This window comes from Symphalangus syndactylus, chromosome 18 (genome assembly GCF_028878055.3).
Source record: "Symphalangus syndactylus isolate Jambi chromosome 18, NHGRI_mSymSyn1-v2.1_pri, whole genome shotgun sequence".
NCBI classification, from domain to species: domain Eukaryota; kingdom Metazoa; phylum Chordata; class Mammalia; order Primates; family Hylobatidae; genus Symphalangus; species Symphalangus syndactylus.
The window spans coordinates 21791917-21808043 of NC_072440.2; the positions used below are offsets into that span (position 1 = coordinate 21791917).

Here is a 16127-nt window from a genome sequence, read left to right on the forward strand (position 1 = left end):
GCATGGTGGCTCACTTTGGGAGGCCAAGTCAAGAGGCTCACTTGAGGCCAAGAGTTCAACACCAGCATGGGCAACACAGCAAGACGCTCATCTCTACAGTAATATAAATATCCATGTAAGCTGCTGCGGGCCTTGTAGTGGCAGCTACTCAGGTGGCTGAGGTGGGAAAATCACTTGAACCCAGGAGTTCTAGGCTGCAGTAAGCTATTATCACACCACTGCACTCTAGCCTGAGCAACAGAGTGAGACCCTGACTTTTTTTTTTTTTTTTTTTGAGACAGAGTCTTGCACTGTTACCCAGGCTGGAGTGCAGTGGCACGATCTTGGCTCACTGCGAGCTCCGCCTCCCGGATTCATGCCATTCTCCTGCCTCAGCCTCCCGAGTAGGTGGGACTACAGGCGTCCACCACTACGCCCGGCTAATTTTTTGTACTTTCAGTAGAGACAGGGTTTCACCGTGTTAGCCAGGATGGTCTCGATCTCCTGACCTCGTGATCCGCCCACCTCGGCCTCCCAAAGTGCTAGGATTACAGGCCTGAGCCACCGCGCCTGGCCTGACCCTGACTCTTTAAAAAAAAAAAAAAAAAGATATAGAACATTTTCATTGCGTGGGTAAAGAAAGTGAAGCTGTTTAAACAGCACATCACTGTTACAGAGCTACCAGCAGGTGGCAGCACCCAAGTTAGAATCCACTTCCACCTGGCTCCAAAGCCTGTGAAGCCAGTGTTCTTCCCACCAGACCAACTAACAAGGTCTAGTAAGAGCTTGATGAAGGTCAGGAGCTGAACTTACCCGACTTCCAGCTTCCCATCTGGAGTGCTTAGGCTTCCCTGTCTCTTCAGAAAGCCAACTGAAACTGGAGTCTACTGCCATGGGGTGTTTTACACTACAATGGGGATATTTTTACACTATGCAGTTTTTTTTACACAAACAATAGTAACAGCTATTCCTGGCATGGACCAGTTATTTCAAATTAGGCTGAAGCTGACCAGATACCTGGTAGATGAACTCATCGATGATATCCCAGAGCCACTGGTTGGGTAGTTCAAGGGGAGCAGGACCATCGGCATCTGTGCAGGAGATCACAGAAAAGTCAGATTCAAAGCAATGACTATGCCCATTCCATAGGGTGCAGAATGCTTTGTAATTTCTCTCTTAAAAGGACCATGAATGACAAGACCTCCCCTCTTCCCACCTACACATTAAGATCCTGCTTAAAAAAAAAAAAAAAAAAGCTGGAGGCCAATGCTGAACCTCATCATAACCACACACACCCCCGTGGCCAAATCTCAGACTCACTAAGAATGTAGTTGAAGAGATTGCAGTAGTTGTAATAGGATTCAAACCTCTGCTCCAAGGAAGGTCCCCCCTGTAAAGAAAACAAGAGATATCCAGATACAGATATTTAATTTTAATGTGTTTTACCCATAGTATACTGTGACAGCTATGAACAAATACAAGAGAATTGGTATCTGTCCTCTTTCTTAGTATGTAAATATGCAAGTGAGAGGGAAGACAGAAAGTCCTATGGCAGTTGAGGCACTGAATACTGCAACACGTGGTTAGGTTGCTGTAAACAGACCTTAAATGACCCTCAGAGCAGGCATGATGATCTGGCAAAGCAGAGAGAAGGAAAAGCGTTTCAGAAAAGAAACCACACTAGCAAAGGCGAAGAAGTTAAATTGTGGCACTTGAAGGCTAGGGAGTTAAGAGAAGATAATGCTGCACCGGGCATCACTAGACTATGGACCAGGAATGTTGCAGTCTTCCAATGCCAAACAAGAATCTAGGTCAGGGGGCCTGCAAATCTATTCTACCACCTGTTTTGTAAATAAAGAAGTTTTACTGGAACACAGCCATGCCCACTCATTACATATTGTTGATAACTGCCACAAAGACATAGCTGAACAGATTTGACAGAAACCATCATGGCCCTCGAGCCTAAAATACTTATTATCTGACCTTCCACAGAGAAGGTGGCTGACCCCTGGTCTGGTCTTTATGTTGCTTGCATCTGAGAACCACTGATAGTTTCTGAGCTGGGGAACCATACCATGAACAATTTATTTGTGATGGAGAAGAAACACAAATTTGGAGTCAGTCCCACCTCTTATTAACTGTGGGGTTCTCACAAGGTATTTAATCTGTCTGTAAAATGTGGGCAAAAGATTGTTGACTAGTCACAATTAAGTAAGATTATGTAGCTGGGTGCAGTGGCTCACGCCTGTAATCTCAGCATTCTGGGAGGCTGAGATGGGCTGATCACCTGAGCCCAGGAGTTTGAGACCAGGCTGGGCAACATGGCAAGACCCCGTCTCTGTTTAATAAAAGTTATGTAAGGTGCTTAATACATTAAGCACAATCTAAGCACATTCAATGGAAAACTGCTCCCCAAGGGCTTAAAACTGGTCATTTATGTAGGAGTCCTGGTAGCTAATAAAAAGATAACAGCATCAATAAACTTCTGCTGAATCTTCATCTACAGACCAAACAGAGAGATTAGAGGTGGTAAAACCAGCTATACTATGGGCTATGGTGTCATGGTGTTCCCAAAAAAGCAGTGTGCACATAATGGCTAGATTCTTAGCATATCCACAAAGTACCTGAACTTAAGCATCAATGGTAGTAGGGAATCTTTATTATTATTATTATTTTTTGAGACGGAGTCTTGCTCTGGTGCCCAGGCTGGAGTGCAGTGGCGCGATCTCAGCTCACTGCAACCTCTACCTCCCGAGGTCAAGTGATTCTTCCGTCTCAGCCTCTCCAGTAGCTGGGATTACAGGCACGCGCCACCACGCCTGGCTAATTTTTGTATTTTTAGTAGAGACGGGGTTTCACCATATTGGTCAGGCTGGTCTCGAACTCCTGACCTCGTGATCCACCCACCTTGGCCTCTCTGGGATTACAGGCGTGAGGCACCGCGCCTGGCCAGGAATCTTTACTTTCTATCAGATAAAGTAGTCAGAGATCCCACTGGGATGCCGGAAAAACATGGCCCCTTACTCTGGCAGCAAGAACTTTTCCATCTACCACTACTGACAGTGGCTCCTGTGGTCAAGGCAGGAGTTCTAGCCATATCAAGTGGTCCTCAAGGAGAAGAGGGGTGAGAAACTAGGACCACCTTAGGTGGAGATCTTGGTGCCAATTTCCTTCACTTATACATGCATGCAAGCACACACACGCTCAATGAACACCATTATGACCAGACATTATTCTAGGCACTGAACTATATTAGTGAACAAGACAAGCGCATACCCCAGTGGAGTTAACCTTCTAGTAGATTAAGAAACTCCCTCCCCTAAATAAACGAATACAACGTACAAGAGATAAGTGCTCTGAAGTGCCACGGATTATTGCCAGGAGCCCATGGAGGGAGGGGAAAAGTTTCAGTAAATGACTGAGAAGGGAAACAGGGCTAAAACCTGGAATTAGTAAGTGTGATGGGAAGTCATGGCAGGATTGGGAGTGACGTGAAACTATGTAGCAAAAGGATCATGCTGGTTATTATGTTGAGAATAAACAGCCAAGAGTGGAAACTGACACCAGGTAAGCAGCTCCTGCAGTAATTCAGGGAAGAGATGATAATGACTTGAACTAGGTGAGCAGCAGTGTGGCAGTGAAAAGTGGCTGATTCAAGAAGTATGCTGAAGGCCAGGCAAAGTGGCTCATGCCTGTAATCTTAGCACTTTGGGAAGCCAAGGCGGGCGGATTACCTGAGGTTAGGAGTTCGAGACCAGCCTGGGCAACATAGCGAAACCCTGTCTCTACTAAAAATACAAAAATTAGCCAGGCGTGGTGGCGCATGCCTGTAATCCCAGCTACTCAGGAGGCTGAGGAAGGAGAATCGTTTGAGCCTGGAGAATTGCTTGAGCCCAGGAGGCAGAGGTTGCAGTGAGCCGAGACTGTGCCACTGCATTCCAGCCTGGATGACAGAGCGAGACTCTGTCTCAAAAACAAAACAAAATAAAACAAAACAACAAAAAGAAGTATGTTGAAGACAGAGCTTAACAGGATTTGCCGGATATCATGTCAGAGAAAAGTCAAGAATAATGCCAAGGTTTTCAGTCCAATTAACTTGGTAATTAACGGTAGCATTTATTGAGATGATTACCATGAGAAAAACTAGTTGAGGGAAAATAAAAATTCAGTTTTAGATGTGTTAAGCTTGAGATGACTCAGACACCAAGTGCAGATGTTGACAGCTGAATATAAAAGTCTGGACTTCAGTGGGCAACTGAGGCTAAAGATAGAGATTAAGTCACTGGTGTATATAAATAATACAGATGGCATTTTTTTTTTTTTTTGAGACAAGAGTCTCACTCTGTCACCCAGGCTGGAGTGCAGTGGTACGATCTCGGCTCACTGCAACCTCTGCTTCCTGAGTTCAAGCGATTCTCCTGCCTCAGCCTTCCAAGTAGCTGGGATTACAGGCACCCGCCACCACACCCAGCTTATTTTTGTAGCTTTATATTTTTAGTAGAGACAAGGTTTCTCCATGTTGGCCAGGCTGGTCTCAAATTCCTGACCTCAGGTGACCTGCCCTTAGCCTCCCAAAGTGCTGGGATTACAGGTGTGAGCCACCGCGCCCGGCCTTAAATAGTAGAGATGGCATTTTAAGAAACTTTAGGCACTCTAGGCCGGGCGTGGTGGCTCACACCTGTAATCCCAGCACTTTGGGAGGCTGAGGCAGGCGGAACACAAGGTCAGGAGATGGAGACCATCCTGGCTAACACAGTGAAACACCGTCTCTACTAAAAATACAAAAAAATTAGCCAGATGTGGTGGCAGGCACCTGCAGTCCCAGCTACTCAGGAGACTGAGGCAGGAGAATGGCATGAACCTGGGAGGTGGAGCCTGCAGTGAGCTGAGATCGTGCCACCGTACTCCAGCCTGGGCGACAGAGTGAGACTCACTCTCTCTCAAAAAAAAAAAAAAAAAAAAAAAAAAAAACTTAGGTACTCTCTAATTTAGAAGTCGGGAAGAACAGAATCTAGCCAAGTGCGCAAAGCTGGGATAATGTGTAGAATACTGGTGTTATAACAAGCTGGTCTAGATTCAAGGAGTTTTGTCACTTACTAGCTGGATAAATTTGAGAAAAAGTAACCTATTGGCACCTCAGGTGCCAACTTTGCACAATTGATAGTAGAATTAGATATGTGAAGATGTGTGCTAAGTGCCTAGCATTGTGCTTGGCATACAGTGACAGTGTTATGTACATTTCAGAGAAACAGAGGCTCAATGCTCTGAAGGGAAAAAGAACCCCAAGCAGAAGCAGCAGCAGGTACCTGGAAATATCCTATGAGGATGGCAGCCTATAACCAGTGCATGGGTGATTGCCCAGTCCAGGAGAATTGTGGGGACAGAGAAATTTAAAAGAATGCATAGGTTATATAGCGTTAGTGTGTCTGAACAGCTTTCTGGGTTAAATTGTTCCTTCCACCATTTCTTAAAACTCAAAAACATGCCAATCACACCTAGACACTGAACTAATATAAACAAATGACTGTGTTCTAGGGACAAAAACAGCACAGAGTTAAAAAAACAAAAACAAAAAAACTGCGACACTTAAATACTTACACTGACTTTGGCATATATGTGCCTGTAGTATAATTCTTTGTATAAAATCAGGAAGACAGCATCTGAAAGAGATGGCAGAGGGGTGCTTCACTAACCATAAAACTGGGGTATCCTGGCAGCTTTAGCTCTTTGGTGGGGAGGAATAAAGGTAATTCTGAAGACTAAACAACATCTAAATTGCTATGCATATGCCCCAAGAATACATGCAATGAGAAAATCCACTTCTCATTTGACTCCATCAACCTCAATCTCTGTCGATGAGATTAAGATCTCATTCAGATCTATTTTCCTTCGCCATTTAGAGACTTCTGCCATCCAAGTGCATAAATAAACCGGCACACAAGAGTAATTAGACAAGCGTGGTGGTGTGCACCCATGGTCCCAGCTACTTGGCAGGCTAAGGTGGGAGGATCGCTTGAGCCCAGGAGGCAGAGGTTGCAGTCAGCCATTATCATACTACACTCCAGCATAGACAACACAGTGAGACCCCCATGTCAAAAAAAAAAGAAAGGAATAAAGAAAATATTAATTTCAGAATGTTGTCTGTTTGTTTGTTTGAAGACAGGGTCTCGCTCTGTTGCCAAGGTTGGAGTGCAGTGGTATGATCATGGCTCACGGCAGCCTCGACTTCCAGGGCTCAAGCGATCCTTCCACCTCAGCCTCCCGAGTAGGTGGGACTACAGGCATGTGCCACCATGCCTGGATAATTTTTTCAAAAAATTTTTTGTAGAGAAGGGGGTCTCCCTATGTTGCTCAGGCTGGTCTCAATCTCCCAGCCTCAAGTAATCCTCTCACCTCAGCTTCCCAAAGTACCAGAATTACAGCTGTGAGCCACGACACCCAGCCACAGAATAAGTTTTGAACTCATTCTGTGTTTAGTCAATTGAGAGTAAATGTTCAGGCCAGGTGCAGTGGCTCATGCCTGTAATGCCAGCACTTTGGGAGGCGGAGGCAGGTGGATCATTTGAGGTCAGGAGTTCAAAACCAGCCAGGCCAACATGGTGAAACACCATCTGTACTAAAAATACAAAAATCAACCGGGTGCCTGTAATCCCAGCTACTTGGGAGACTGAGGCAGGAGAATTGCTTGAGCCCGGGAGGCAGAGGTTGCAGCGAGCAGAGATTGCACCACTGCACTCCAGACTGGGCAAGACAGCAAGACTCCGTGACTCCGTCTTGGGCGGGGGGGAGAAAAGGATTAAGTGTTCAAAAGACGTTAGCTATAACAAAAGAAATGAGAGACTTGTACACTGAAAACACAAAACATTGGTGAAGGCAACCAAAGACCTAAATAAATCAAAGACATCCCATGTCCATAGATTGGAGGACTTAATACTATTGTTTTTTTTTTTTGGGACAGAGTCTTGCTCTGTCGCCCAGGCTGGAGTGCAGTGGTGGAATCTCAGCTCACTGCAAGTTCTGCCTCCCGGGTTCACACCATTCTCCTGCCTCAGCCTCCCGAGTAGCTGGGACTACATTCGCCCGCCACCATGTCAGCCTGCCCAGCTAATATTTTTGTATTTTTAGTAGAGACGAGGTTTTACCGTGTTAGCCAGGATGGTCTTGATCTCCTGACCTCGTGATCCACCCACCTCCGCCTCCCAAAGTGCTGGGATTACAGGCGTGAGCCACCGCACCCGGCCTGGAGGACTTAATACTGTTAAGACGGCTATACTCCCCAAAGTGATCTTCAGATTCTAGGCAATTCCTCTCAAAATCCCAGCTGGCTACTTTGCAGAAATTGACAAGTCCATCCCAAAATCAATAAGGAAATCCAAGAGACCCAGAATAGTCAAAACAATCTTGGGAAAAAAAAAAAAAAAGAACAAAGTTGGAGGACTTACAATTCCCAATTTCTTTTTTTTTGAGATGGAGTTTCACTCTTGTTGCCCAGGCTGGAGTGCAATGACGCGATCTCGGCTCACTGCAACCTCTGCCTTCTGGGTTCAAGTGATTCTCCTGCCTCCGCCTCCCAAGTAGCTGGGATTACAGGCATGTGCCACCATGCCCTGATGATTTTGTATTTTTAATAGAGACGGGGTTTCTCCATGTTAATCAGGCTGGTCTCGAACTCCCGACCTCAGGTGATCCACCCACCTTGGCCTCCCAAAGTGCTGGGATTACAGGTGTGAGCCATTGCGCCCGGCCTACAATTCCCAATTTCAAAACTTACTACAAAAATATAGTAATCAAGACAATGTGGCTGGGCACAGTGGCGCATGCCTGTAATCTCAGCACTTTGGGAGGATCACTTGAGGTCAGGAGTTCAAGATCAGCCAGGTCAACAAAGTGTGACCCCATATCTACAAAAAATTGTTTAAAATTAGCTCGGCAGGCCGGGTATGGCGGCTCATGCCTATAATCCCAGCACTTTGGGAGGCTGAGGTGGGCAGATTGCCTGATGTCAGCAGTTCGAGACCAGCCTGGCCAACACGGTGAAACCCCGTCTCTACTAAAAATACAAAAATTAGCTGGGCGTGGTAGCGGGTGCCTGTAATCCCAGCTACTCGGGAGGCTGAGGTAGGAGAATCGCTTGAACCTGGGAGGCGGAGGTTGCAGTGAGCCAAATTGCGCCACTGCACTTCAGCCTGGGCGACCGAGCGAGACACCATCTCAATAAATAAATAAATAAATAGGTGCTAGGGTAGCAGAATATCCAGAAGCAAAATAATGAAGTTGGATTTGCCTACCTCACCCATATATAAAGGACATTATCTAAGAAAGTGAAAGGTGGGAAGCTAGAGAGCTTATTCCAGAGTGATTGTAATGACCCCCAAATTATAGAGGGAAATAGAAACAAGTCAGTACAAAGATCTAAATTTCATCATATATGAGAGATCTCTGTCCCCTCTTAAATCATACAGCCTTCAACAAGTTATTTTGCTAAGGACCTACTATATACCAAGCACCAGGGAAACAAAACGGTGAGCAAGACAGACACAGACCCTCTTCAGCTTCCTGTCTAATGACTCAGCCACTGGATTCCGCTCAGTGCACAAGATATAAAGAGCTCACACCTACCATTGCCAACCTGTGGAGCAATGGCTTCAGCCTCCGGCCAAGGAGTATTCTTGAAGAATCTTTCAGTCAGCTTGGTCCAGCTAAAAATCAAACAAAAAAATCTCTAAAATTCCAAAAGGACTGGAGAATGCCAATCCTAACATTTTACAGATGAAGACCCAGGCTTAGAAAGGGGAAGATGTCAAATAAACAGAGCTGAGGCCAAAGCCCTTCAAGTCCACAACTAACTGAAATTTAAAGTTTAACTCTTTGCTTATATAGTAGCCACAGTAGCTAGTGGCTACTGCATTGGGCAGTGCCGGCAGATACAGATGATAGTTGACGCCAAGCATGTTGTAAGTCTTTCTCTAGGAGAATGTAGTGAGAAGAAATGCTGGTGCCTTAAGAAGTATGTTTCTTTAGGGATGGGTGGGCAGGCAAAGAAAGGATCTAGTAAAGGAGGCAGAAAGAAAAGTGAAAAGTAGATAGTAAATTGGCAAAGAAATGTCACAGGAACCAAAAAGTCTGCAGAAGAAACTGAGGAAGAGAGTATCACCAAACGTTTTAGTGAGGTCCAGATGAGAAAAAAGCCAGTTGAATTTGGTAACTTGGAGGGCCGTGGTAACCTTAGCAAGGTCAATGTCAATAGAGTGATGGAAGCAACAGCCAGAGAGCAGTGGGGTGAGAAAGGGGAATTGGTAAGTATCGGGGACATAAAGGGTCACTGAACAGCTTTGTGTTTTGTTTCTGTGTTTTTCTGTTTTTTATTTTTTTATTTTTTATTTTTTTTGAGACGGGATTTCGCTCTTGTTGCCCAGGCTAGAGTGCAATGGTGTGATCTCAGCTCATTGCAACCTCCGCCTCCTGGCTCCAAGCGATTCTTCTGCCTCAGCCTCCCAAGTAGTTGGGATTATAGGTGTGCACCACCATGCCTGACTAATTTTGTATTTTTAGTGGAGACGGGGTTTCACCACATTGGTTAGGCTGGTCTGGAACTCCTAACCTCAAGTGATCCACCCGCCTCAGCCTCCCGAAGTGTTGATATTATGGGTGTGAGCCAGCACGCCTGGCCTGTTTCAGTGTTTCTTTTCTGTTCTGTTTCTGTGTTTCTCCCCAACCCCCATCCCGTAGAGACACGGCCTTCCTATATTCCAGACTTGTCTTGAATTCCTGGGTTCAAGCGATCCCCCTGTCTTGTCCTCCCAAAGTGTTGAGATTACAGGCGTGAGCCATCATGCCTGGCCTGTTCGGTGTTTTTTAGGGGAACTTGAGCATATTTATATGTTGGACTAAAAGAGCCAGAGAAGCAGGAGGGGTGAGGCTTGAGGAGATTGGAGGAACGTATTTATTTATTTTTTATTTTTTTGAGACGGAGTCTTGCTCTGTGCCCCAGGCTGGAGTGCAGTGGCGCGATCTCAGCTCACTGCAGGCTCTGCCTCCCAGGTTCACGCCATTCTCCTGCCTCAGCCTCCCGAGTAGCTGGGACCACAGGCGCCCGCCAACATGCCTGGCTAATTTTTTGTATTTTTAGTAGAGACGGGGTTTCACCGTGTTAGCCAAGATGGTCTCGATCTCCTGACCTCGTGATCTGCCCACCTCGGCCTCCCAAAGTGCTGGGATTACAGGCTTGAGCTACCGCGCCTGGCCTGGAGGAAAGTATTAATAGCTGCTGAGGGGATCAGGAGAAGAAAATTAAACAACCTGTTGCAGGTTTGTCCAGTAGCAGTGTTTGGATTGGATAGGCAGCAGTGTTTAAATTGGATGCTGTAGGTCTGTTGTGGTCTTGGACTGCAGCAGACTGATTTGCTTCTGTGTTTAGAGATGTTTGGATATGCTCCAGGAGATGGAAATGCTATTTGTTAAAGAATGGTGGCCAAAAAAGTAGTTCTTATATCAGAAAACAGCAAGCAGTTAAATATGGCTATAGTTAATGATACAGAGGCAGGAGATTATCCTGGAAAGCTTGATGGGTCCCTAACTGATACAAAAACAATATTTTCTTATGTTGAGAAAGATTGAAGTGTGGAGTTGGGTTGAGCTGCTCAGTGACCCTTTATGTCCCCGATACTTACCAATTCCCCTTTCTCACCCCACTGCTCTCTGGCTGTTGCTTCCATCACTCTATTGACATTGACCTTGCTAAGGTTACCAAGGCCCTCCAAGTTACCAAATTCAACTGGCTTTTTTCTCATCTGGACCTCACTAAAACATTTGGTGATACTCTCTTCCTCAGTTTCTTCTGCAGACTTTTTGGTTCCTGTGACATTTCTTTGCCAATTTACTATCTACTTTTCACTTTTCTTTCTGCCTCCTTTACTAGATCCTTTCTTTGCCTGCCCACCCATCCCTAAAGAAACATACTTCTTAAGGCACCAGCATTTCTTCTCACTACATTCTCCTAGAGAAAGACTTACAACATGCTTGGCGTCAACTATCATCTGTATCTGCCGGCACTGCCCAATGCAGTAGCCACTAGCTACTGTGGCTACTATATAAGCAAAGAGTTACTTTAAATTTCAGTTAGTTGCCATTTAAGTTTAAAAACCAACACTTAACTCAGTTATTGGAAAACTTTTAGGTGTATCAGAATTATTCTAGTATTTGAATCTACTTTTCCAGTCATAAACTCTATAAAATCTAAATATGAATCAAGTATTTCTGATACACACTGGATTTAGGAAACTTTTAAGTATAAAGAAAAAAAGCGCAAATATCCCCTTAATTTTTAAATACTGATTACATATAGAAACAATATTTTAAACAAATCTCTTCTCTTGGCTGAAAAATTAAATTACATTCATGTCTAGCTAAATTTCTATTGAACATCACTGGTCCATTTTTTAATTTTGAGAGAGGGTCTCGCTCTGTTGCGCAGCTCACTGCAGCCTCAACCTCCCAGGCTCAAGCGATCCTCCCACCTCAGCCTCCCAACTAGCTGGGACTATAGGCATGCTGCCACCATGCCCCAGCTAATTTTTGTAGGCACTTGTTTATATGCTTCTAATAAGAAAAGACCTGGGGAATAAAGAAAACACAGGTCAGCACACTTGCCTTTCAGGTCACCCACCTGGCCCTGTTCCAACTGTCCTTTCCTTTCTTTCATTCCTGTTCTAAAGCTTTTTAATAAACTTTCACTCCTGCTCTCAAACTCGCCTCCCTCTCTTCTTCTGCCTTGTGCCCCTCAGTGGAATTCTTTCTTGTGAGGAGGCAAGAACTGAGGCTGCTGTAGACCCGTACAGATACGGACTCATCATCAGTAGCATTTTACCCCTCAGTCGAATTCTTTCTTTTGAGGAGGCAAGAACTGAGGCTGCTGGAGACCCGTACAGATACGGATTCATCATTGGTAGCATGTTTTGATGTTGTGTCACTTGAACGCCTTTGGCTGCTAACCTCTTTTGGTGCCGCATGACTTGGATCCATTTGCTAGTGGTGAGAGACCTCGATGCTGCACCTTCTTCGGCTGGAGGTGTTCAACCTCCGAACAAGGTTTTCTCCCTTTCTCTCTCCTGCTTACTAACTAACCCCCATAACAATTCTTCTTGGTCATAAGTGACTCTGTTCCCCCTGGCTGATCTCTCAGCTCAACCTAATGGGTGGCTTGCAGGGGTGGGAAGGACCTTGGAGTCCACACCAAGTAGAACTTAGGCTCACGAGTGGCAGGGGTGAAGCCTAAAACCATGCAGTGTCTGAGGTTTCCTCTGCTTTTCAACTACAATCAGCTTTCAAAACAACAAAAAAAGAAAACACATGTCAGAGATCCTATTCACTGATCAATAGGCCTTTGGCTATTTGTTTTCTCTCCCCCATCCTTCTGACTTGCTTAAATTCTATGTCCTTGGTGAAGTCACTCCTGACTATCCCAGCTTTGACTGACCTATCTTCTCTAATGCTCATTACACAATGGCAGCCCCTCAAAACCTGCAGAGTTCAGCTTGCTCTGATATGCACTGAAGGGCTGCACAGCACAGTTTAGAAATTAGGCTTTGGTGCCAGACACTGCAGGTTCAAATCTCAGCACATCCATTAAACTAGCTACATGACTTATTTCTGTGCTGTTTCCTCATCTGTAAAATGAGAAAAACTGCTACTTCATGGGGTTACTGTGAAGGGTAAATGAGTAAAAACACAACACACTGAACATTGACGGATCTATCCTGGTAACAAAAACAAATGCTAATCACTATTATTATAATTGTTAATAGTGATATTATTTAAGGCTTTGTACAAATTTCTGAGGATATATTAAAGTCCAACAGGCCGGGTATGGTGGCTCACGCTTGTAATCCTAGCACTCTGGGAGGCCAACGGGGGTACATCACTTGAGGTCAGAAGTTCAAGACCAGCCTGGCCAACACAATGAAACCCCATCTCTACTAAAAATACAAAAATTAGGCCAGGCACGGTGGCTTAACCCTATAATCCCAGTGCTTTGGGAGGCTAAGGTGGGTGGATCACTTGAGGTCAGGGGTTCAACACCAGCCTGGCCAACGTGGTGAAATCTCTCTACTAAAAATACAAAAAAATTAGCTAGGCGTGGTGGCACATGCCTGTAGTCTCAGCTACTCGGGAAGCTGAGGCTGGAGAATCACTTGAACCCAGGAGGCGGAAGTTGCAGTGAGCTGTGATCTTGCCACTGCACTCCAGGCTGGGCGACAGAGTGACACTCCAATTCAAAAAATAAACAAATACATAAAGTCTAACAAAATAAAATGTCCCTAGATAGAAGGACTCACAAAGATCCCCCCACCCCCCCAAAAGTACTGTTTACAGAGTGCTCACCTCATTTGTAGGAACTGTATTACCAGGCCAGTCCCACCCAGAAAGAGGCCCTTTCAGCCAGTAGCCCATACCTGTTCTCATAGATGTCCTGGATCTCATACACCTTCTGGTCAATGACATCACTGGAGACACGACTGGCCTGTAGCTCATACACTTTCTGGTCAATCAAATCTGAGACAGTTTTGTGGAAATACTGGATGAAGTTTTTGATCACCTCAGGGATCACCTGATAGGTTTGCTGTTCATACTGACGTTCATAAGCAAGGTCCTGCTTTGGATCTCCTGGAGGTTGGATATAACCAATACAGAGTGCGCTCAAACCCACACATATGATAGAACGAAATGGCAAGACCACCCCAGAAACTAAACTCAGGTCTGCGTAAAATTCTCTTTTGAATACTCAGAGATACAAACATCTCAAGTCACTCCCAATTTCGTTGTCCCTGTTTCTTCAAAAATATTCCTATAACTTAAAGTTATTTTTCACTTATTATCTGTTTTGCACCCTTCTCCCAAGTCTAGGAAGTCAGGAATCTTGTCTGTCTTGTACTCACACATACCCTCAGGGCCTAGAAAAGTGTGCGTTCGCCAGGCGCGGTGGCTCACGCCTGTAATCCCAGCACTTTGGGAGGCCGAGGCGGGCGGATCACAACGTCAGGAGGTCGAGACCATCCTGGCTAACACGGTGAAACCCCGTCTCTACTAAAAATACAAAAAAATTAGCCGGGCGAGGTGGCGGGCGCCTATAGTCCCAGCTACTCGGGAGGCTGAGGCAGGAGAATGGCGTGAACCCCAGGGGGCGGAGCCTGCAGTGAGCTGAGATCGCGCCACTGCACTCCAGCCTGGGTGAAAGGGCGAGACTCCTTCTCAAAAAAAAAAAAAAAAAAAAAAAAAAAAGAAAAGTGTGCGTTGGAGGGGAGAGAGGCAAGACTGTTGGAAAGTAAGTGGTAACAGGTACTTAATATTTCTTGAATGAATAACTGTCACCTTCTAAATCTATGACTTGTGGCAAGTTACTACTAATAAACCTCTCTGCTATATTTTCTATTCTTTAGGAGTCATTAACATACAGAACCGCTGTAAGGATTAAACAAAATATTTCACACAAAGTACTTAGAACAATGGATAACACTGACTACTAAGTCAAGTCACTATAACGTTTCAGGAAACCTCAGACACCTCCCAAAAAGATTTCATTCGGGCTTAGTTTGAATTACTTAAATTTTTCACATCAAGATTTTCTTCTTTAGGCCAGGCGCGGTGGCTCACGCCTGTAATCCCAGCACTTTGGGAGGCTGGGGTGGGTGGATCACCTGAGGTCAGGAGTTCGAGACCAGCCTGGACAACATGGCGAAACCTCGTCTCTACTAAAAAAATTAAAAAATTAGCCGGGAATGGTGGTGGGCACCTGTAATCCCAGCTACTCAGGAGTCTGAGACAAGAGAACTGCTTGAACCTGGGACGCAGAGGTTGCAGTGAGCTGAGATCGCGCCACTGCACTCCAGCCTGGGGGACAGAGGGAGACTCCATCTCAAAAAAAAAAAAAAAAAAAGCTTTTCTTATTTGGCTAATAGTTTACACAAGAAAACCATAGCCAGGTAAGTAATCCTGCTCTTCCAAGACTGAGGTGGACTATGATAAAAAGCCTGGTTTATTAGGCTTTATACAACCCCTCGCACTGGCAGCTAATGACTGACTCCCAACCTGGACCATCAGAGCAATTTTTAACAGGTGCCTGTAAGAGCTGTTTCTAAGACATTCCAAAAGGAACTGATCCCTACGAGTACTCAGCCAGCCTAACCCGTGGTCTCACCTGTGTGCATATCATAGTCGCTGGGATAAGCGTAGGGGTCATAAGCCGCCTAGAAGGAAAGAGACACAGTCAGGAATTAAAAACGCTCATCCTAGAGTCTAGATGCCAAGCAGAGAGCTAAGGATACAGAGGCGAATAAGACACTGTGCCTGCCTTTGAGGAACTCACACACCTTAGAGAAAAGGGACAGTAAACAGACAATGACAATACAACATTACGGGTGCAATGAGGTGGAGCAAAGGACAAGAGGCTGTGGGAATCAGTGAGATTTGACCAGACGGAGCCCAGACCAAAAAAATTCAGGTGCAGAAACACAGAAACGTCTAACAAGCCTTGGTCCGCGGTCTTAGAAAGGGGAAGGACAAGCGAATCGAACACGCGAAGTGGGCGGGCAGAGCCACGGTGGTCTAGGGGCCGGGAACTGTGGGAGCAGCCTGAGGGCCGGGCGGGAGGTCGGCCGGAGCCGGCCGCGACCCGGAAGCTGCCTCGCGCCAGGACCCACATCCAGAAGTCCCACAGATCACCCCGTCGTGGAGCCCACCGCGCCCTTACGGCCCCACCTTACCTCAGACTCATAATCATCAGCGGGATAAGACATGGCTACCTGGCTTGCGAGCACCGCCGGAAAGAGCCAAATGAGCGGCCCGCGCCTGCGTCCTGAGGCCGGAAGTTCAGCCCCACTCTGGCCTGCTGGGAAACCGGAAGCCTTTCCGAGGCCTCTGGCCGTCTGAGATAGCCATATCCAGAAAGAAGAGGATCCATGTTCGATGGCTCACGCCTGTAACCCCACCACTTTGGGAGGCCGAGGCGGGCGGATCACCTGAGGCTGAGGCCGGGGGTTTGAGACCAGCCTGACCAATATGGAGAAACCCCGTCTCTACTAGAAATACAAAATTAGCTGGGCGTGGTGGCGCATGCCTGTAATCCCAGCTACTTGGGAGGCTGAGGCAGGAGA

General features: G+C 45.9%; 1 protein-coding gene across 2 annotated transcripts in view; it reads right to left on the minus strand.

Annotated features, from left to right (window-relative positions):
* Nucleotides 1-15850, minus strand: part of EIF3L (eukaryotic translation initiation factor 3 subunit L) — a 40920-nt gene extending 25070 nt beyond the window's left edge. Inside the window, exons 1-7 of one of the 2 annotated variants that reach the window (XM_055251780.2) lie at nt 15738-15845; nt 15173-15221; nt 13431-13641; nt 8599-8678; nt 5578-5639; nt 1300-1369; nt 997-1070 (exon numbers count right to left, since the gene is read on the minus strand). In XM_055251780.2, coding sequence (XP_055107755.1) covers nt 997-1070; nt 1300-1369; nt 5578-5639; nt 8599-8678; nt 13431-13641; nt 15173-15221; nt 15738-15770 — 579 coding nt within the window. In that variant the 5' untranslated portion in view covers nt 15771-15845. Of the gene's footprint in view, nt 1-996; nt 1071-1299; nt 1370-5577; nt 5640-8598; nt 8679-13430; nt 13642-15172; nt 15222-15737 lie in introns of both variants that reach the window. The other variant, XM_055251779.2, reaches the window with a different exon arrangement.
* Nucleotides 15851-16127: the final 277 nt, after the last annotated feature.